The following is a 21,587-nucleotide window of genomic DNA, read 5'->3' as shown; positions in this document are numbered from 1 at the left end:
GTGATATGGGGGGGTCTGTATATTAGCAGTGATATGGGGGGTCTGTATATTAGCAGTGATATGGGGGGTCTGTATATTAGCAGTGATATGGGGGGTCTGTATATTAGCAGTGATATGGGGGGTCTGTATAAGAGTAGCCAAAATATCAGTCATTTCAAAATAGAAAAAAACAAACGGAATAAAAGTAAAATATTAAGTATTTTTATGTAGCGCGCCTTTCTCGCTCCCTAATGTAAGTGTTTAGTAAATTGAACGTGTGGCGCCTTCTGATTCCAGACTTTGATGCCTGCTGCAGGGTAACTTGTCACCAGTTAACCTTTTGAGTGCCAAGAGTTTAATGTTTTCTATGAGCTTCAGTAAGATAAAGTTCGTTTTGCAGAATATTACCAAAATTTGTCATTGTTGCCGAATAGCGTGGTTTATTGCACGGACATTCTGTGTCTCTGAGCGACAGTCCGTGCAGGTAGCGGATCTCAGTGCAGTTGGTAGCGATCTTTCCCGGTATGGATCTGTTTGCTGCGCTCCTGATCCCAGGGACTCTATACAACAGCCACAGCGATTCAGATCAGATTGGGGGTAAAAACACTGGGGTCCTCATATTCCCTTAAATTACTTCTGGATGTGCTCATTCTTTAGAGGGTTTCTTAATTATTTTTTTAAGGGTCTGGGGAGCTTATTTACAACTTTTGCCAAATGTTAAAATACGCTGCGCTCAACCCGATGCGTCCAGGGGACTGAATGCACCATAGAAAGGGGTAACGTGACCAGGACGCCCCCTGCGTGGGGCAGGTGACTTGCTGGTGTTGTTTGATAATATGTACTAGAGGCGCGGCGGGTGCTCAAAGCGTTACCCGCAAAGCCTTCCTTCCCGGCAGCGACACATCTGGCGGCCGCGGCTCACTCTGGTTTATCGCGGAAATGCTACTCGGCACTCTGCGGGCTGACATTTCTCCGAAAACCTGGCGCCTACACTTCTCAGAAAAGTATCTTTGCCGACCATTAACAGCCGTTCTCCCGAGTGTAATCTGGCATATTTAGCGTGTAAAGGCAGCGCGTGGCGGGATATTAATTCAGAATTTTTCATTTGCTGAAGCAGCAGCTGTTGAGAGCAATAAAGCAGAACAAGACCATTGTTTTAAATGTCAAGTTTAAACGCACACAGCTTATAAAATAATTACAGACGCTTCATTGCATTAAACATTATAGGGGAGCAAACAGAGTAATATACCCCAGGACTAAAGCCCCCAGTATCCCTGTCTGATATCATGCGACAGATAATATACCCCAGGACTAAAGCCCCCAGTATCCCTGTCTGATATCATGCGACAGATAATATACCCCAGGACTAAAGCCCCCAGTATCCCTGTCTGATATCATGCGACAGATAATATACCCCAGGACTAAAGCCCCCAGTATCCCTGTCTGATATCACGCGACAGATAATATGCCCCAGGACTAAAGCCCCCAGTATCCCTGTCTGATATCACGCGACAGATAATATGCCCCAGGACTAAAGCCCCCAGTATCCCTGTCTGATATCACGCGACAGATAATATGCCCCAGGACTAAAGCCCCCAGTATCCCTGTCTGATATCACGCGACAGATAATATGCCCCAGGACTAAAGCCCCCAGTATCCCTGTCTGATATCACGCGACAGATAATATGCCCCAGGACTAAAGCCCCCAGTATCCCTGTCTGATATCACGCGACAGATAATATGCCCCAGGACTAAAGCCCCCAGTATCCCTGTCTGATATCACGCGACAGATAATATGCCCCAGGACTAAAGCCCCCAGTATCCCTGTCTGATATCACGCGACAGATAATATGCCCCAGGACTAAAGCCCCCAGTATCCCTGTCTGATATCACGCGACAGATAATATGCCCCAGGACTAAAGCCCCCAGTATCCCTGTCTGATATCACGCGACAGATAATATGCCCCAGGACTAAAGCCCCCAGTATCCCTGTCTGATATCACGCGACAGATAATATGCCCCAGGACTAAAGCCCCCAGTATCCCTGTCTGATATCACGCGACAGATAATATGCCCCGGGACTAAAGCCCCCAGTATCCCTGTCTGATATCACGGGACAGCAGGAGGCAATCATCGCTCCTCTTCACGCAGGAGTCTCTTATGACATCATCGCACGCGGCTGTCGAGCTGCAGGAACAGCGTTCATAGAAGCCAGATATTTATTGCCAGATATTTATTTCTTTTCTCTAATGAATGCATTTCATTTCCATCACATAAAGACCTCATTTACTGTCGTGTTACTTACTGGCCGGACACGGGGTGTAGGGGATTCAGATCTCTGCAAACTGCTCACCGCTTGTAGCCGAAACACCATTCAGGGCGATCAAATAACGCTGGTCTCTGTTTGTGTAGTTTACCCATCTCTCGAATCAGACGAAGATAATCCTGTTTTCAAATCGCGGTCACGGAAGCGAAAATGTTCAGACGATGCCCCTTATAGCCCCACAGGTGAGCACACGGTCCGCGCACTAAGCAATGTCCGCACCCCATTCTTTCCCAGTTTAAATGGAAATCCCAGTAAACGATTGCTCTGGTTTAGCTGGTGGGAAAGCAGTGTTTTTTCAGTTTCTAGAAACTGAATCGAACAAACAAATTGTGAAATAACAATGTATCAAAGACAAGAATTTAACTTTAAAAACAGTTACATTTCCCTAAAACTGAATTTGCTAAAGAGACCCCGCTTTACCCCATAAGGTTTGATCAGTCAGTGGTTATAATGATGGACAGATGTGACAGGGACCTCACGCCATCAACCCCATCCCATCATTCATTGGTTCAACTGATGGTCGCAATAATTTATTCCTGTAGCTTTACAAACAAAACTGGCTCCATTGGCCAAGAAGAAATTTAACTGAAAAAATGCTGCTGGGGTGGAGATATATGTCAAGCGATAGCACTGGGCAGCCAATTGGAGGCATGCATTCTGGATATCTCTTCTCCCATTGGCTGGCAAAGATATGTGACTTAGTGTAGCCCCCCATGACCCTCTTTTAAAGCAAATACTACATTTGCACCTATTCAGGAACAAAGTGTTTAATTACATGTGATGTGAACATAGGACGGACTTCCCTGCGTTACTAAATAACTCCCATCAGAGATAATAAACCCAACTCATATCTCATCGAGCTCCACAAACCGTGCGAGACCCGGTGCTTCCTGCTGTTTATCATCGTCGCGTTTTTAAAACAAATTATATTTAAATAATACTCGGTGATGCCCCCGTTCTGTAGTGTTACTGCCGCAGCACTTGGTCATTCTGGGCAAATGCGGGAGTCTTTACAGGGCTAGCGGCTATCAGCCCGTACAGTTACCCGCCATTTAAAGGCAGGAATTGGTGTCTCTGCGCGTCGGGAAAGGGATCCGCAGCTCGCTATCTCAGTAGCTGCCTAACACCCCGACACGAAGGGGTCCCCGACACGAAGGGGTCCCCAACACTAAGGGGTCCCCAACCCAGCGTCAGCCAAGGAGCACAAAATATGTTTAACACGATGAAAAATTACATGGGGGCATCATTTCCACAATGACCAGTCACACGTCACGCGCTCCGCGGGGAGCGTTTACTTCTGCTGCACACAACGCATTTTTACTTTATGCCACTTTTGCACGTGACGCCGGTTCCCAGTCAGCTGTCCGCTAGGGGTTAAATAAACTTTGGTAATAGCTTAATGAAGTGCAGACTGGTTCTGTTACATTAGTTCTGCCCAAAGTTAATGGGCTGTGATTGCTGGGAGTTAAACAGAAGGCTGGTTTGTTCAGTGTCGCTAAATCGTGTAAATAGCGTAGTTATAGAAGCCGTGATTTCTAGGCTTTTTTTAAAGTGATGATGAAGTCCGTGCCTGTTTGTTATATCTGTGTTAGATCCTCATTAAATGTTTGTATCTAGCAAGAGTTTTCCCCTCCAAACCGCGGCAAGACAGACCAGTCCGTGAAGGGACGAGAGTGGCTTCTATTGAAACTGGGCTGGCGGCAGCTGCTGCAAAACTGTCACAGCAGGTGAGAAACCCTCTGAGTGTCTCGTACCCACAGCACAGTCCCCAGACGCTCTCCCCATACTATCCGAGTGTCTCGTACCCGCAGCACAGTCCCCAGACGCTCTCTCCCTATACACTCCGAGTGCCTAGTACCCGCAGCACAGTCCCCAGACGCTCTCCCCATACTATCCGAGTGTCTTGTACCCGCAGCACAGTCCCCAGACGCTCTCTCCCCATACTCTCCGAGTGTCTCGTACCTACAGCACAGTCCCCAGACGCTCTCCCCATACTCTCCGAGTGTCTCGTACCCGCAGCACAGTCCCCAGACGCTCTCCCCATACTATCCGAGTGTCTGGTACCCGCAGCACAGTCCCCAGACGCTCTCCCCATACTCTCCGAGTGTCTCGTACCTGCAGCACAGTCCCCAGACGCTCTCCCCATACTCTCCGAGTGTCTCGTATCTACAGCACAGTCCCCAGACGCTCTCCCCATACTCTCCCGAGTGTCTCGTACCTGCAGCACAGTCCCCAGACGCTCTCCCCATACTCTCTGAGTGTCTCGTACCTGCAGCACAGTCCCCAGACACTCTCCCCATACTCTCCGAGTGTCTCGTACCTGCCGCACAGTCCCCAGATGTTCTCTCCCCATACACTCCGAGTCTCTCATACCCAGAGCCATAGCTAGCTCCTTTTGCGCCCAGGCAAGAATGGAAAATTGTGCCACCCAGCTATATTTTTACACTGCCCTTACACACTGCCTTTACACACGGCTGCCCATAAACACACATATACACATACACTGCCCTTACACACACCTCCCCATAAACACACATATACACATACACTGCTTTTACATACGACTGCCCTTACACACGACTGCCCATTAACACGCATATACACATACACTGCCGTTACACAACCCTGCTTTTACACACATACACACACAAGCTTACAAACATACAAATACCTACACTGCTCTTACACACACACTGCCCATACACACACCAGCTTACAGCACACACATATACACATATACACTGCCTCTCTCGCCTCACCCTTCCTACGACCCTGCTCGTACCTACAGCACAGTCCCAAGACGCTCTCCCTGAACACTCCGAGTGTCTCGTACTCGCCAGACTCTCTCCCCGCACCCTTTGAGTGTCTCATCCTGCAAATCCCCACACTCTCTACCACAAAGTTTCCAGACTCTCCCTGTACCGTATGTCTGAAAGATGGGGTTGATAATTGACGGAATGTTTTTGTCAGAAACATAATGGAATTTTATCCAATGTCCCCAGAATTCAAAAAAAATTGACCTGGAAGTCTAGAATAATTTTCTGCATATAGATAACAGTTTTGGGTCCATTTCCCAGTATCGGCCAATTAAAACCATTTTAAACTTAGATCTCAAACACAAATACATTTATGTCACACAAAATTCAGCAGGTGCATGATGGGAAATGCTGTGTTATAAGCTCCAGAGCCAAGTCCTGTAATCGTATTAAATCGTTAAACCGCATGAACCGTTGTGGTTTTATGTAGAGTAACGCAATAAAACGGACAGAGCCTTTGCCTCCGCTTGTAACGCCGCCTCTAATGCACTATTTTCTCACCTAGTAGATTTAGAAAAAGCATCTGTTGAATCCGCGTCATGACAATCGTTTTCTTCCTTAAAGGAGGAACAAAAAAGCAAGAAGAAAAAGAGTAATAAAAAGAAGTTGTCACCCAGTCACACAAATACAATATCTCAGGAAAGCAGCTCTCCTGATCCTACAAAGCTGGACTCCCTGAGCAGTAGCCTAACAGACCATGAGTACACGGCCGGGGCGAGCACGTTCGGTGTAGCACAAGTTAACAGAGGCTCCCAGCCCATGGCTCCTGGTGTGTTCCTCTCACAAAGGAGACCATCAGTGTCTTCCCAGAATAACTCCTCTGCCAAAGGTAACGCTACATGTGGACGTGTTTACGGATTTACTGAGTAAATGTGTCGTTTTTGGTGAATTTTGCAATAACGTCTGACCGAGGCACCGACGAGGTGGCTCGTTCATTGTGCGGAACGATGGGTATAAGTAACATGCGTTGGTGATGGGCACCATGTGCGGCATATAAGAGCCAGGTAGACCTACTTAGTATTGTGTCAGGGAAGAGGGATTTGCCCCTAAAGGGTCATTTTAAGAGCCATTCAGCGACTCCTAAGGTCTATACACAGCCGCGCCACGTGGTAACCAGATGCCCGGCAGGGATAGCCGAGGATGGTGATTTAACAACAATAGCGTGTCGAGACCCGGAACTTGCGCAGATCACAGAGGGCGCCACGCGCCAGCTTTCAGTGAGTATATTGTGCGCTCCTTCCGTCCTCACCCCTCTCCCGGACACTCTATTATAGCTCGACTCGCTCCCGGACAATCTATTATCGCTCGAGTCGCTCCCGGACAATCTATTATAGCTCGACTCGCTCCTGGACACTCTATTATCGCTCACCCCGCTCCCAGACACTCCATTATCACTCACCCCGCTTCCGGACACTCCATTATCGCTCACCCCGCTCCCGGACACTCTATTATCGCTCGGCTCGCTCCCGGACACTCTTTTATCACTCACCCCGCTCCCGTACACTCTATTAGGACTCACCCCGCTCCCGGACACTCTATTATCACTCCCGGACACTTTATTATTGCTTACCCCGCTCCCGGACACTCTATTGTCGCTCACCCTGCTCCCGGACACTCTATTATGGCTCACCCCGCTCCCAGACACTCCATTATCGCTCACCCCTCTCCCGGACACTCTATTATTGCTTACCCCGCTCCCGGACACTCTATTATCGCTCACCCTGCTCCCGGACACTCTATTATCGCTCACCCCGCTCCCGGAGACTCTATTATCACTCCCTCCGCTCCTGGAGACACTATTATGGCTCCCCCCACTCCCAGACACTCTATTAACGCTCGCCTCGCTCCCGGACACTCTATTAACGCTCGCCTCACTCCCGGACACTCTATTAACGGTCGCCTCGCTCCCGGACACTCTATTATCGCTCGCCCCGCTCCCGGACACTCTATTATTGCTCAGTTCCGCCTGTGATTAGGGGCAGGTTTTGCAGCAGCCACCAAGCGCGGTCTCTTCATAGCGAAGGACGCGATCGTTTTCATGAGATTATTTTAAATTCTTTAATCACGGAAGGAATTTAGAGATAGTTTCCTTTACTGTTTTTTTACTGAAAACCTCCTCTCTGTAAAGGAAAATAACGAAGCGATTTAAGTTGATAAAAGACGCGTCCATCAAGTTCCCCAATAATTAGCTGTTTGCTTTATAAATCTGAATGTATGAGAATTCAGCAGACCTTCCAGAAAATGCCGGCGACTTTATTTTACGCAACGCAGCCATACAGCGACGTACCCTTTAAATCCTTCCCCTGGGGAAGAACAGTAGCCGCCAGCGTGTGCGTAACGGGACTGTATAGCCGCCAGCATGTGCGTAACGGGACTGTATAGCCGCCAGCGTGTGCGTAACGGGACTGTATAGCCGCCAGCATGTGCGTAACGGGACTGTATAGCCGCCAGCGTGTGCGTAACGGGACTGTATAGCCGCCAGCATGTGCGTAACGGAACTGTATAGCCGCCAGCGTGTGCGTAACGGGACTGTATAGCCGCCAGCGTGTGCGGAACGGGACTGTATAGCCGCCAGCGTGTGCGTAACGGGACTGTATAGCCGCCAGCGTGTGCGTAATGGGACTGTATAGCCGCCAGCGTGTGCGTAACGGGACTGTATAGCCGCCAGCGTGTGCGTAATGGGACTGTATAGCCGCCAGCGTGTGCGTAACGGGACTGTATAGCCGCCAGCGTGTGCGGAACGGGACTGTATAGCCCCCTGCTCCAATCTGACACACGTCCGCATGTAGATTGGGCCAATGTTCTCTGGGGGTCCCAGTACCGCGATCGTGAACAAGAGGAAAACTGCATCCCAGGCAGCTGCTAAGTTTCCTCTGTTTAAAGAAACGCCGTGTCTGCGCTCCGCATGCGCAGCATGGTGCTGCTGAGGTGTAGATGGCCGCGACTACCACAGGCGCAGCATCAATGCCCGGGGCAGTAAATGACACCCAGATTCCTGAGCGAATGATCTGTACGCCAGTTGGCGATGGCGCTGAACGCAGAGTCCTCACTGGTGTACGTCAGAAGCATAGATTTATTAAATCATAGTGATCGGGGGGAGAGAATCTATCGGGATCCCCCTCTGTTTGGCTGACACTCCCTGAGTGGATCCCTGAGTGAATCCTTGATTGAATCCCTGAGTGAATCCTTGATTGAATCTCTGAGTGAATCTCTGAGTGAATCCTTGAGTGAATCCCTGAGTGAATCCCTGAGTGAATCCCTGAGTGAATCCCTAAGTGAATCCCTGAGTGAATGCCAGGTTACTCTACGAATACACGTGAGCGTGAAGGAGGTGGCCCTGCTAATAAAGCCCTGAGAAGCCCCCATTACCAGACTCGATCCCTTTACCCTAAAAAGCGTGATATTGAGTCGTCGGTACGTGAAAGGGCTGTGGATATTATTCACTGATGACCGATGTTTGTCTACTTAGTGAAATTTCTCTGTCGCTCCACGTTCTGATCCCGCGGCCACCGAGCGACCCGCAGTTCTGAAAAGTCTTTTCATCCGCTAAATCTTTCTTATTGTCTATTTTTCAGGTAAACGTACAAAAAAAGGCATGGCCACCGCAAAACAGAGGCTTGGGAAGATTCTGAAAATCCATCGGAACGGGAAACTCCTGCTTTAGTGTTTGCACAGCGGACCTTTTTGCGGCTCTGTAAACGACGCTGACTCTCGGACTCTCGAAGGACTGCAGCGGCGCTCTGCGGACGAGTTAGGAGGAAAACATACCTTACAGTACCTTTTTTCACATCACTTTAATAATTCTTTTTAACTGGCGGCAAGTCGGCCTGTACAGCACACGGCGCTCAAATATTTTTAATATAAATGTCCTTTCTCAGATTGCTGAGAGTGACGAAAGTTTGCAGGAAAAAGAAAAGATGGGTCGTTCCCGTGTGAGGAAAGCGGCTTTTCACGCGGTCAGCGAGTGGGAAGCGGAAACCTTTGATTATTCGGGGACATTATGTACGCCACGCGCTGTATCTGATCCACAAGCGTTTCATTGGAAGCGGCGCCGTGTATTCCTCGTATCACACTACATATCAGCCTCGTCATACGTCGCGACATGGAGGGGACTGCATTCAGGTTTCAGGAATGAGGACGCTCCTAAGGCGACATCTCCTGAACTCTAAAAACTGCCAGCGGCTTTATAAAGAAGGAGATGGCGAGCGGTGCGGGCGCCCAGGACATGGCGTGACGCCGGCGCGTAGCCCCTCGGCTGACAGGAGTCCTTCTCTCCGCGGCGTAGCCAGTAACTGACCGGCCGAGTGTCATTTCCATGAAATCCGCGTCGAGCTTTATAACCATCGTAACCGACGCTTTCCTATCATTTATTTTTATTTCAGGCGCACTTCAAATACGAATCCCCCTGACTGCGGTCAGCACTACGCATTATACCCCAGCATCTCACATTTATTCCCCAAGAGCTTCGCTGAATGCAAAGGATCGCAGGCAGACATGTGATGTCGATTGGCCAGTATCTGAAATGATTTAAAATGATGTCGTTGTTACCTTTTTTCAGCATAAACACAACCAAGTTTTCAGGTCCCTTCTTCCAGCGTTTCTGCGTTTCTGGATCGTGAGGCAGTTTAGATTGCAGGAGTTTGAAGGAAAAATCACACTGGGGGGGGCTGGGTGTTTTGGGCTCTTTTAGGAACATTTCATGGGGTGATTTCTGCCGGGGGACACGTGGCTTATTCAGCAAGAATTATCATTTGGAAAGATGGAAGCAGGCTTTACCCGGGCGGTTTCCCGGCAGGTGGGGAGATTCAGCCTCGGACGCTTCGTTTTGCTGTCCTGGGAAGTCACCCCCTGATATCTCCTCATATCGCATGAGCGACGTGGGGCATTGCCGGTGCTCTGCAGGGCATTGCTGGTGACCTGCGGGGCATTGCCGGTGCTCTGCGGGGTAATGGCGGCTGCGATTATTGTGCCGCACATAGAGGAATGTAATGCGGTGCGTTTCTGAAAGCCGTGGCCTCCACATCTAGATCGGTGCTGAGTTTCTGTGCCGCCCGAGTAACCGGCAGCCACAATTTGCCAAAGTCAGCCCTTCCTTCATGTGAAGCACAAGCCGGCGGGGCATTGCCGGTGCTCATAGTGATGCCTTTTAGTGAAAACACTTTTATAGCACTTTCAAGAATAAATAGGGAGCCCCTGAAATCCATAAATAACGTCGAGTACAGTCAAGCATTCAGCAACCTGGGTGTGTGTCTGCAGGGTGATGATGGGAGTTGTAGTCTGACCCCACTGACCGTCTGTGACCTCGTTAAGCACTTCCATGCCGTTCCCTCACTTCCATCTCCGTGTTTTTCTTTATCGCACTCCCCGGGGTCCTGCGGGTTCATCGTCCGTAGCCCAGCTCAGCGTCCTCAGACAGTCCTCACCCAACACAGACCCACGTGCCACGAAGCTGTGTGCGGATTCAGGGGAGGAATAAGGACCCAGTATATAGTCATAGGACACCGCGGCGAACTGACCAACGATGCAGCTTGTGTTACTGTCTGCGCATGAGCACTTAAAGCGATACATACCATGGTTTCTTGGGCAGGCCCTTAATTTAACTCTGTGAATGCCAGAGGTGTGCGTAGACGCATTGCCTCCCTCGCTGACACTCGCAGTGGTTATTTTCCTTTACAGTGTGTGTATTAAGGCATATTTTTTTCCTAGAATGTAGCTTGTAAATAGCTTTTGAAATACTTTTTTTTTCTACAAGATCAAGAATACCTTTAGACATTTCTTTCTATAGATGTCATTTACATTTATACAAGATTTTGCCGCGTCTAATAAACGATTGACTTTTAGCTTATGTATACACATTATTTTTTATTAATATTTTTGTTATTTTTCTTCTGTTTATTTGCATATTTTATTTTTTTGATATTATTATTATTATTCTTGTTGGGAGAGAAACAGACGTTGCCTGATAAAGAAAAAAAAAAAACAAGTAAATTTTTGTGCAGCCTTCGAATATGTCTTATAGAAAAAAAATCAAAACTATAAAAAAAAAAAGACACAACCTATTTAAAACTTATTTTAAAAACTTCAGAAGAAATACCAGCTCCTTGTTTTAATTCTTGTATTACGAGAGGAAGGCAATTATTTTATTAGCACCTTGTGAAGTATTCTGTGTTTCGTGATGATGTAATTTATTCATGTTTGTAGTCTTTTATATTTGTACATTTCTTAAAAAAAAGCTTTGTTTCTATACACGTTAATGTCTGCAGAAATCTACGGAGGCCTTATTAACCCATCGCTGACCCGTCTTCGCTAATACGCTCCTATGGAAATTACGGCGAGGAATGTCCATTAAATAGCGCCTCGAGCAGAAAGATCCCTTCCATAAAACGTGCCGTTCCTGTCCAGCAATGATATTATCGCTGAAAGCCCTTCATGACGCTTTTATGTTTTTTAAGTTTTATATTATTTGTTTTGTTTGCTTCATGTACATTTTTAAAGTTTATTGTGGCTGTTTTCTGGTCTTTTATTTACAAAATGAAATCAAATTCTCTTGTATCAAGTCAATGGAATCTAAGAAAACTTAGATCAAAGTTTAAAAGAAGTAAAAGATTTCAGGTTTTGTATAAAAGCGTGTCTGTGTTTCTTGTATCCCCAAAGCATTCACCGCGCGAGCGGCTTTCTTATTTTGTGTTTATTTTATAAGATTTTTCTTATTTTTTTTTTGTCTCTTAGTCCATTTCCAGGTTACAGGTGTTACCGATCTTTATACACCACCATTCAAATGTTTGGGGTTTCTCAGAAATATCCTTGTTTTTGCGAGAAAAGTACATTTTAAAATAACATGAAATGGATCAGAAATCCATCGAGGACGGGGTTAATGTTGTAAACGACTTTTGTAGCTGGAAACGGCTGATTTTTAATGAAGTCTCTTCATAGGAGTATAGAGGCCCTTTATCACTACCATCACTCCTGTGTTCCAATGGCCCTTTATCACTACCATCACTCCTGTGTTCCAATGGCCCTTTATCACTCCCATCACTCCTGGGTTCCAATGGCCCTTTATCACTCCTGTGTCCCAATGGCCCTTTATCACTCCCATCACTCCTGTGTCCCAATGGCCCTTTTATCACTCCCATCACTCCTGGGTTCCAATGGCTCTTTATCACTCCCATGACTCCTGGGTTCCAATGGCAGGTTGTGTTCGCTGAGCCAAGTTTAAGTTTAACCCCTTAAGGACCGGGCTCATTTTTCGTTTTGTACCCTGTGGGACCGAGGCTGTTTTGACACTTTTGTGGTGCTTGTGTTCAGCTGTAATTTTCTCCTCACCCATTTAGTGTACCCACATAAGTTATATATTGTTTTTTTCAGGACAAGATGGGCTTTCTTCAGATACCATTATTTTGATCGTATCATCTTATTTACTATAAAAAAAATAAAAAAAACATGGTGAAAAATTGAAAAAAAAACACATTTTATGACTTTTATTTGAAAAATCTTTTACTCACCTAAAAAAGCAAGTAAAAAAACTAGCTAAATAGATTCTACTACTTGTCCTGAGTTTAGAAATACCCAATGTTTTTATGTTTTTTTGCTATTTTTTGTAAGTTATAGGGCAATAAGTACAAGCAGCGTTTTATGATTTCCAAATCTTTTTTAACAAATCTGGTCAGTCTGCCTCCATCTCCTCTTTGGAACATCTTTGAAGCCGGTTAACTCAATTTAACCCATTCAAACCATATATTTTTGAAAACTAGACACCCCAGGGTATTCCAAATGCTGTTATTTTAACCCTTTCCATGCACCAATTATACAACTACACTTTGTCAAACTTTGTAATAGTAATTTTTTTTATTTTTTTTTCCACACAAATTGTACTTTAGTTATAGATATACAGGTGCTGGTATATGTCACTGTCAAACAACACCCCAATATGTGTTCAGCAACATCTCCTGAGTACAGCGATACCCCACATGCATGGGTTTGTCAGATTGTTTGGCTGGTAAAAGGCTACTTTTGGGGCATGCGTAATTCAGGTGGTCATTTGGTCATTGTGCCTCCCTCTCCTCTTTGGAATATCTTTGAAGCCGGTTAACTCAATTTAACCCATTCAAACCATATATTTTTGAAAACTAGACACCCCAGGGTATTCCAAATGCTGTTATTTTAACCCTTTCCATGCACCAATTATAGAACTACACTTTGTCAAACTTTGTAATAGTAATTTTTTTATTTTTTTTTTCACACAAATTGTACTTTAGTTATAGATATACAGGTCCTGGTATATGCCACTGTCAAACAACACGCCAATGTGTGTTCAGGAACATCTCCTGAGTGCAGTGATACCCGACATGCATGGGTTTGTCGGGTTGTTTCAGATTTAAAATGCCACATTTGGGAAGTGCGCTTATTTTCTCCATTTTGGTCAGTCTGTACCTATGCCCTATATTTGAGCTAGGCCACTCCAATTTACCCCATCAGCCATTTTTTTTATATATTAGACACCCCTTGGGTATTTGAAGTGCTTTTATTTTAACTCTTTGTTGAGATTTTTGAGAATTTTTAGCACTTGCTCAAAATAATAAACTTTATTTTTTAATTTAATTTTATTTTTTTAATACTTTTTTTATATTTTTTTTTACACATTTTGCTGGTACTGGATGGTTCATCTAGTGACATCACTGCATAATTATTTTTAAATGTTAGCACATTTTTTTTTAATTTTTTTTTCCATTTTTTATTTATTTTTATTTTTTTTGAATATTTTACTAATCACATAGTGATTAGAAAGCTGGGCTCCATTGACTTGCATGGTTGAATGCAGTACCTGTATTCAACCAGCAAGTGGAGCCAGTTCTCTAGAGGGTCTGGAGACCCTCTAGCGAACTTTTTCGTCTTTATTGTTTTATTTCCCGGGCCGCCGCCATCTTGCTTGATGGCGAAGATCACCGGCAGCGGCGGCTGTGACCGCTCTCCGGAGCGGTCACAGCCCACCCAGAGGTAAGTGTTTGGTGTCGCTGGATGCCTCCTGATCGAGGCATTCCAGCGACACCATTTAAGTTTAGGAGGCGATCGTTGATCGCCTCCTAAACGCTTTTAAAACGGGCGTCCGCCGCCATACAATGTATGGCGGCTGTTGACGCCCCGGGGAGGGGCCAGACATGGCCCCCGATGCCGATCTCGGCCTTGCTGAATGCCTCGACATCGAGGCATTGCAGCAAGGCCGTTTAAGCGAAGAAAGTGATCCTTGATCACTTTCTAAGCTTATTTAATTTTTTGACGGTTCAGGACCGTCAAAGGTCATTTAGTGACCTTCTTGTTATGACGGTCCTGAACCGGCAAAGGTCGCGAAGGGGTTAAAAGGCTAATTGATTGTTAGAAACTCTTTTGTAATTATGTTACAGCCATAAATCTTGTTTTCCATGAAACCCAAACATTTGAATGTTGGTGTATCTTGCACCTGTCACTAGGTGGCAGTGCAGACCAGCGCAAGCTCGTTGGCACAGGAAGCCCAACAGCTGGCCGGGTAAAGGGTATTTTCTAATTTCATATAAAAATTATGCATTGAATGAATTTATAGTATAATCGCGCAGGTGCCAGACGGCTTCTGCATATATATATGGATCTATAAGGAAGCCTCGAAAACGTCTCCCCACCTATTCTCCAAAATGTATAAATATTCACATTAACATTACGATATCAAACGGTAAAATGAACGCGAGGACGCGGGAGGTACGGCCATGCGCAGAACGGGCCCTAACGGGACATTCCGTCTGACCATCCCTGTGAGAGAGCGGCAGCTGGAAGCATTCCTGCCGGTTACAGCAGGTCTCGTTGGCGAAGGATTGAGTTCCAGTTATCTTTTGCCAAAAGACTTGGTCCAGGATCTTAGATTTTTTTCAAGACTTGTATTTACTCACTGAGATTATCTGCTATGAATGAGCTCCATCGCCTCGTGGGACTCCGACAGCAAGAACGGGGCTAATATTTCCCTGCGTCTCCCGCCCCGGCGCAGAACGGCCTGGGACAGAACGCCCCGCTGCAGAACGCCCCGCCGCAGAACAGCCTGGGACAGAACACCCTGACGCAGAACGCCCCGCCGCAGAACGGCCTGGGACAGAACGCCCCGCCGCAGAACGCCCCGCTGCAGAACAGCCTGGGACAGAACGCCCTGACGCAGAACGCCCCGCCGCAGAACGGCCTGGGACAGAACGGCCCAGTGCAGAATGCCCAGCCGCGCGATTTCATGCCTTCCACCCCGGGATATGTCCCGCAACGGGTTTCAGATGCTGTAGATACAGCGAAGACTTTATTACCCTGCATTTCCCCAGAAACCCTGCTGGGCAAAAAAAAATCGAAAGGAAAAAAAATAAAATATATATATTTTAATAATACAAACTCTCTGTAACGAGTATATTGAAGGTAATTTATTCAATTGCAGGTTTTGACATATGTTGAATGCCAATAATTTGTATTTTTGTAAATATACTCTAAAAACGTATAATAATAATAATAAACCTTGCAATAATTGCTGTCGGGTAACAAACTGTGTACTTCTAAAAATACTTTTTATGTTTTATTTTATTTGTTATAAGATTGCAGCAGCCGGGGACGTCCCACGTGTGAGAAGAAATTATGTGGCACTTTTAAAAAAAAAAAAAATCTTGGTAAAAACTTATTTAAGTCATTCCCCTACATATCCAAAGTGCGTGATGTTTTCAATAATCCAGATCTGGGTTGCGCAGGAAGAACGTCTATGAATGAAGTGGTCTGACTGGGATACGTTCGCTAAGTTTGTTTTTGATCTGCAATAAACATGCAGGGAGAGCAAGATCAATCTTAACAATTAGCGGAAAATGTTAAATGCTTTGATCTCACGGCAAGGACAAAAATGCAGAAAAAATAACAAACCGCAGTTTATTTGTGGTCAAGTGAAATAAAACCCAGTAAATGAGGAACACGAGGGAGCTGTTTGTAGAAAAGCCAGAACCCGGAATGTCATGTGATGTCGGGTGATACCCCCTGTAACCAGCCCCCAAGGGCAGATCTCTCCCTGCACATTCAGGGGGCACTTCTGGTTCCGAACAACCACGGTTATTTTAGTTCAAACACCCCAAAAGATTTTGGAATCCAATGTAAATGTTAGTAACTAGAAAAAAATACTTTTGCATTTATGAAACTGGATACGGCCCTGACTTTGGCTCAATAATTTTGCAGCGATTGTTGGACCCCCTCCTTGGGGCAGAGTCTGTATCCCAGGGGCTTTTAGGTAAAAAATAGTACACATGCCCCCGCCAGCAGCACGTAGCAGAATTATGACACTAAACCCGTTGGCGGTGTAGGTGGCACAGGGCAAATAATGGGTTAAACTGGGCAGTGCCAACATTTAGCCACACCCGCTTGTAAATAGGTAAAGTAGGCAGCTGCCCTAGGCCCGGCCCTGGTTCCCATCTCCTCCATCGATAGGAAGGCCCTATGGACGCTTCCCAAGAGTCCCAAACAGGGCATTACTGGGCTCGTGTGGTTCTGGGTGTGTGTTAGGTACCTACTTCTTAATCCCAGAGAACTCGTGGACTTTATTAGTGAAAGTGATGGAGTTTGTGTCACCCGCTGTGTTATTGATTGGGTTCACAGTATTCCTCCCTGCGACCTGACCGCAAATTCATCTCTTTTGCTGTTACGTTTGGCAGTCCCTCAGATAACCTCTAATTCATTCATTCAGCCTGAAACCACGACTTTCAATGATTTATAACAAAGGAGATGTCTGATTAAAGTCCCGCCTCGCACATCTTTTCATTAGGCTATAATTTATAAATCTATCTACGTTGACATATTTTATGTGTTTCTCATTGTTGTTCCCCTATAAAGAGAAGCTGTAATCATAATCAGCGCGTTCCGCTGGGGCCAACAAAGCACAGTGTTAAATATTAGATTTTCTGCTTAAAACAAACATTTATTTTCAGTACCAACCAGACAGCCTTCTCCGTCCTCGCTCGAGACTCGGCTTGTGAGCTGAAGGTGTCTATAGTTCCCAGAGGAAGCGTTACATTCCCTAATCCTTCCTTTATATGAATGAAGTTACCATCACACCTTATGGAGTGATGCCATCACTAATGAGACTTCTTACTCCGCTATAATAACCACATCGCCCGCTTTCTCTTGATGCTACAGTAATGTCGATGCAGCCAAGTGGACTTTCTTTGATCGGTTCCCCATGATTTGCAGTCCTTAAATAAATATGTATTCTGTGTCTCATTTACGCCCTACCCGGTCCGTCCCAGGGCATTCTGTGTCTCATTTACCCCCTAGCCGGTCCGTCCCAGGGCATTCTGTGTCTCATTTTCCCCCTAGCCGGCCCATCCTAGGGCATTCTGTGTCTTATTTACCCCCTAGCTGGCCCATCCTAGGGCATTCTGTGTCTTATTTAACCCCCCACCCCGGACGGCCCGTCCTGGGGCATTCTGTGTCTTATTTAACCCCTCACCCCGGGCGGCCCGTCCTAGGGCATTCTGTGTCTCATTTTCCACCCGGCCCAGTATATTTAGAGCATCAGTTCCACTGCCTGTCTCCAGCTTCTTGGCACAGGTGCAGTGAGACTTTTACCGGCTTACAAAGCTCCGGCAAGGTGCCAAATATTTAAAAAGCAATTATTAGACGTTGCCATACCATGAAACGACGTTCCCAGCTGTTGTACTTAAAGTAGAACAAAAACTTCCTGACTGACATCCTGGCATCATCTACATTTACAAGACATGTAACAAGATTAACGAGCTGTAACAGTCAGACTTCAATTAGTAAAATATGTTTGATTAGGGCTTTGGATCGTTCCAGCGTTATTTGAATGCAAAAAGTGAGCGTTTGGCCCCAAAGATATGAACTGAAATCCAATAGAAAAACTTCATGTGTCGGGATTGTAATTTGAATTAACAGAAACGCTTCACGGTCTGGGGAATTTTATGTGCTTTTCCCTCTTTGGGACAAAATACATTGTGACACTATTCTTCTTTTTACGCTTAATAATAGCGTTATGCGGAGCAGCCAAGTTTCTGGAGGGGGTGACATCAGAAAGCTGCCCCCCAAACACCCTCTGAGGATAGAGATTAGCGATCGCCGGCCCCCGACATGCAGGCACCCGGCACCCTCTTCATTTGTTTTGATCGCTGTAGAGTTTCATGGCCTCGACGGCTTTCATTCAAGATTAATTCAAATATAAAACTCAACCAGCTTTTCGTTGTCAAGTAGATTCCATAAAATTAAATGTGTCGGTGAGGAATGAATATTCTATAAAATGTTACCTTCGTCAATTCCTTTCTTTTTTTTTATAAAAAAGGTTTTTTTGGAGCTTCCATACAAACCACGATATATGCGATACAGAGTATCACATAAACATAAAATTAACAATTTACATATCGGTGTATAATTTACATATCGGTGTATAATTTACATATCCGTGTATAATTTACATATCCGTGTATAATTTACATATCGGTGTATAATTTACATATCCGTGTATAATTTACATATCTGTGTATAATTTACATATCGTACATCTCTGTTACAAATATTATTCTAATAACATAAAATAGGATCCATCAATAGAAAAAATATAAACATCTTTCACCATTAAAGTATTATTATTATTAATATTATTATTATTATTGGTGTTATTAAGATTCCAAATCTGTCCATTTTCTCAAAACAATATTAGAAATCGTTGTATCTACAGAGGGACGTATGGATTCTATATGAACCAAATAACAATGTGTTTTTTATTAGTCATAAAGGCCTATAATATTTCATATAAAAGATACAATTAATATCTGAAAATACATTAGAAGCTCCTTATCGATCCCGTGTCATGACGCCCTGTTCCGCTTTGTCGGGCCATCTCATTAAGATGTCTCATTAACTGCCCCTCCGATCACCCCAAATACCCAAACCAGCGGCATACAGAGCAATTCTGCTGCAAAGTAATAAAAGTGGAGCAATCGCCATGGCAACCAATAGAATGCTCCACTCCCTATGTAGGTTGCCATTGCGCTTCTGATGTTCTCTCTTAGGTTCATCCATCATGTTAATAATTATTGTTTTCTGCATAGAAACGTCCTTCCATGACTATTGTTACAAGGACCGGTATTAACCCAGTCCGTAAATCTGGCCGGCTGAGGCCACTGGGTGTTGGGGACAGTAATCCGGTATCTGAAGAAATCCCCTGATGCCACCTGATCTCTTTCCCTCCGATTCTCCTGTTTGGAGTCGGGACACCGAGAAGTTTTGCCCCCCCCCCCGTCACTGACACACAGTCCACCCGCGGGGCCGTTTTAATTCCAGGGTTAATGTGTAATTTCCAAAAGATGGAATGTTGAGAAGTGTTTAATTAGTCCGGGTCGTTGTGTCGATCAAAGTCTAATTCAATGTGTTGCTGCTCGGGAGGCTGTGTGTGGTCTCCTAACATCACCCTCATTAGCGTCTGATGACATATTTTGTAAAATAACTCTTTCAGCCATTTTTCCGTTATCTGCACTTCCTTCTGCAACGTGCTGTCACAGCATTAAAGTGCTTAACCCTTCCAGTGCCTGAAGAGGAGACCCAGATAGCCCTGAAAGCTTGCACTCTATTATACTTCCAATAATGCTATCATTGTTACCAAATTTGCTCTTTTTCTTTCGATGGCTAACGCAGTAAAACTCTATACTTTTTTTAGTCTAAAGGAGATACTAATTGGAGATTTCCTTGGTGCAAATTCTTTTCTATGATGTCACTTCATTTTTTGACACCTTTGGCTATTATAATAATAATAATTATTTATTGTTTTATATAGCGCCATCAAATTCTGTAGTGCTGTACAATGGGTCCCTGTGATCCTAGGCAGGAAGGGTATTTCTCTCCAGAGAGGAGGGCGATATATATTAATTATATTTTATTTACACCCCTGAGAGTAACGCAGACCATTGCATTTGTGCGTTGATGATTTCATTTGGATAAACTGATTATTAATGTCTGAGGCATCAATTAAAAGTCACAAAGGTTCAGGAGGCACCGGAATCTATCACCCCGTACGTGTCACATTGCACTATCCTTCTTAATTAATTAATATATTTAGAGCCTGGAGTCTCGGAGCTGTCAGGGTGAGACGTCTTTAGACAGAAGGTCAGTGAGAGGAGATTAAAGAGCCACCAGATCAGGCCTTATCTACACGGGGGGGGGGGATCAAACTGATCCATAACCTTCCTGATACCGACCTAGAATCTCCCCTTTGGGGGTCAGAAATAGTCTATGTGGGGAGGGTGATGGGGCAGATACGATGGATGATGGGGGGGGGCATGTGCTATCTGTCCCAGAATCAAATCCCTTTGGTACTAACGAATATAGAATGGGCAGTTGTGGCCCCAGATATTCCTTATACTGCTTTTCTACCCTAATACCCCAACACCTACAGCCACTCATCTGAATAGCAGCTCCTCCAGCACAGGAAATGCTCGGGGGAACGAGTGCAACGGAAAAATGCTTCCCCCACACACCTGGCAAGCATTGATTCAATTACATTGTAACGGGATGATATTTATTGCAACATTCGTATATTTATTAGCAATAATTTGCTTAAAATATTTATCTTCCAAAGGCGCAACATGTTGTGGGAGATTAGTAATTAGTTTTACCAATTATAGCATTATTTTACACAAGAAAAACTTTATTTGTTGCATTAAACCCGCATTCTATGGAGAATTTAATTTACATTTCAGAACGAGAATTTTAGTTTCAAGCTGAAAGTTTAGTAAACGAAATCCTTCTGTGACTCTGCCCGGGGGGGGATAAAGGGAAATATCTGTTTTGTTCTGCATGCGCTGCCAAAAATAATTATTCATTAGTTATTTGCTAAAAGCACTCAGTGCCGTATTTAGAAAAATAAGTGAATTAAGTGTATCCAGGATTGACTTTCTCCAGAAGGCCGGACTGGGAACACTTGCTGGATCTGGAGACGTGTAAACACCGAACGCCATTAGAAGGGGCATCATTTCTATAAGGATTAAACGCGGCGAGGCTGTCGCTCGGCGGCTGATAAATGGTAACTAATAAAAGGGCTTCTTTTCTTCTGTTTCTCAGCTTCGACCAATCATGGCTCTCCCGGGGGTCACCCTTGGCCCCGCCCCACATCAGTCCTCCAGAAGTTACATTCATCTGCTGGCTTTCGGGAGTCCGGATGGATCGGTAAAAGCCGGTTTGTTTGTGGCCAGCTGCCACGTTTGACATAAAATTGATGTTTTTTCCATTAACATCTGACATGGATCCGAGGAACCAAAACAGCCAAATTCACAGCGTCTGTGAAAGCAAATAGAAGCTGCCTATCGGCTCTAATAAAGTAAAATAATTCTAATTAATGATATTGCCTCTGCTTAACATGGGGCGGCGGAGAGCTTGGACAATGTTATTTTAATCTCAGAATTATTCCTCCCCAGCTAACTGCATCTACT

The 21,587-nt window shown here is 45.1% G+C and overlaps 1 protein-coding gene across 1 annotated transcript in view; it reads left to right on the top strand.

Moving 5' to 3' along the window:
- LOC149277351 (lysine-specific demethylase PHF2-like) overlaps positions 1-8,785 on the top strand; it is a 45,648-nt gene extending 36,863 nt beyond the window's left edge. Inside the window, exons 19-22 of the mRNA XM_089503005.1 lie at positions 2,392-2,487; positions 3,923-4,032; positions 5,686-5,950; positions 8,697-8,785. Of these exons, the coding sequence (XP_089359131.1) occupies positions 2,392-2,487; positions 3,923-4,032; positions 5,686-5,950; positions 8,697-8,785 (560 nt within the window). The remainder of the gene's footprint in view (positions 1-2,391; positions 2,488-3,922; positions 4,033-5,685; positions 5,951-8,696) is intronic.
- Positions 8,786-21,587: the final 12,802 nt, after the last annotated feature.

This window comes from Sceloporus occidentalis, unplaced genomic scaffold (genome assembly GCF_023333645.1).
Source record: "Sceloporus occidentalis isolate IW3139 unplaced genomic scaffold, rSceOcc1.0.p SCAF_216, whole genome shotgun sequence".
Taxonomy (NCBI): Eukaryota; Metazoa; Chordata; class Lepidosauria; order Squamata; family Phrynosomatidae; genus Sceloporus; species Sceloporus occidentalis.
Note: the sequence above shows the minus strand (reverse complement) of the source record. Positions and strands in the feature narration are given on the sequence as shown.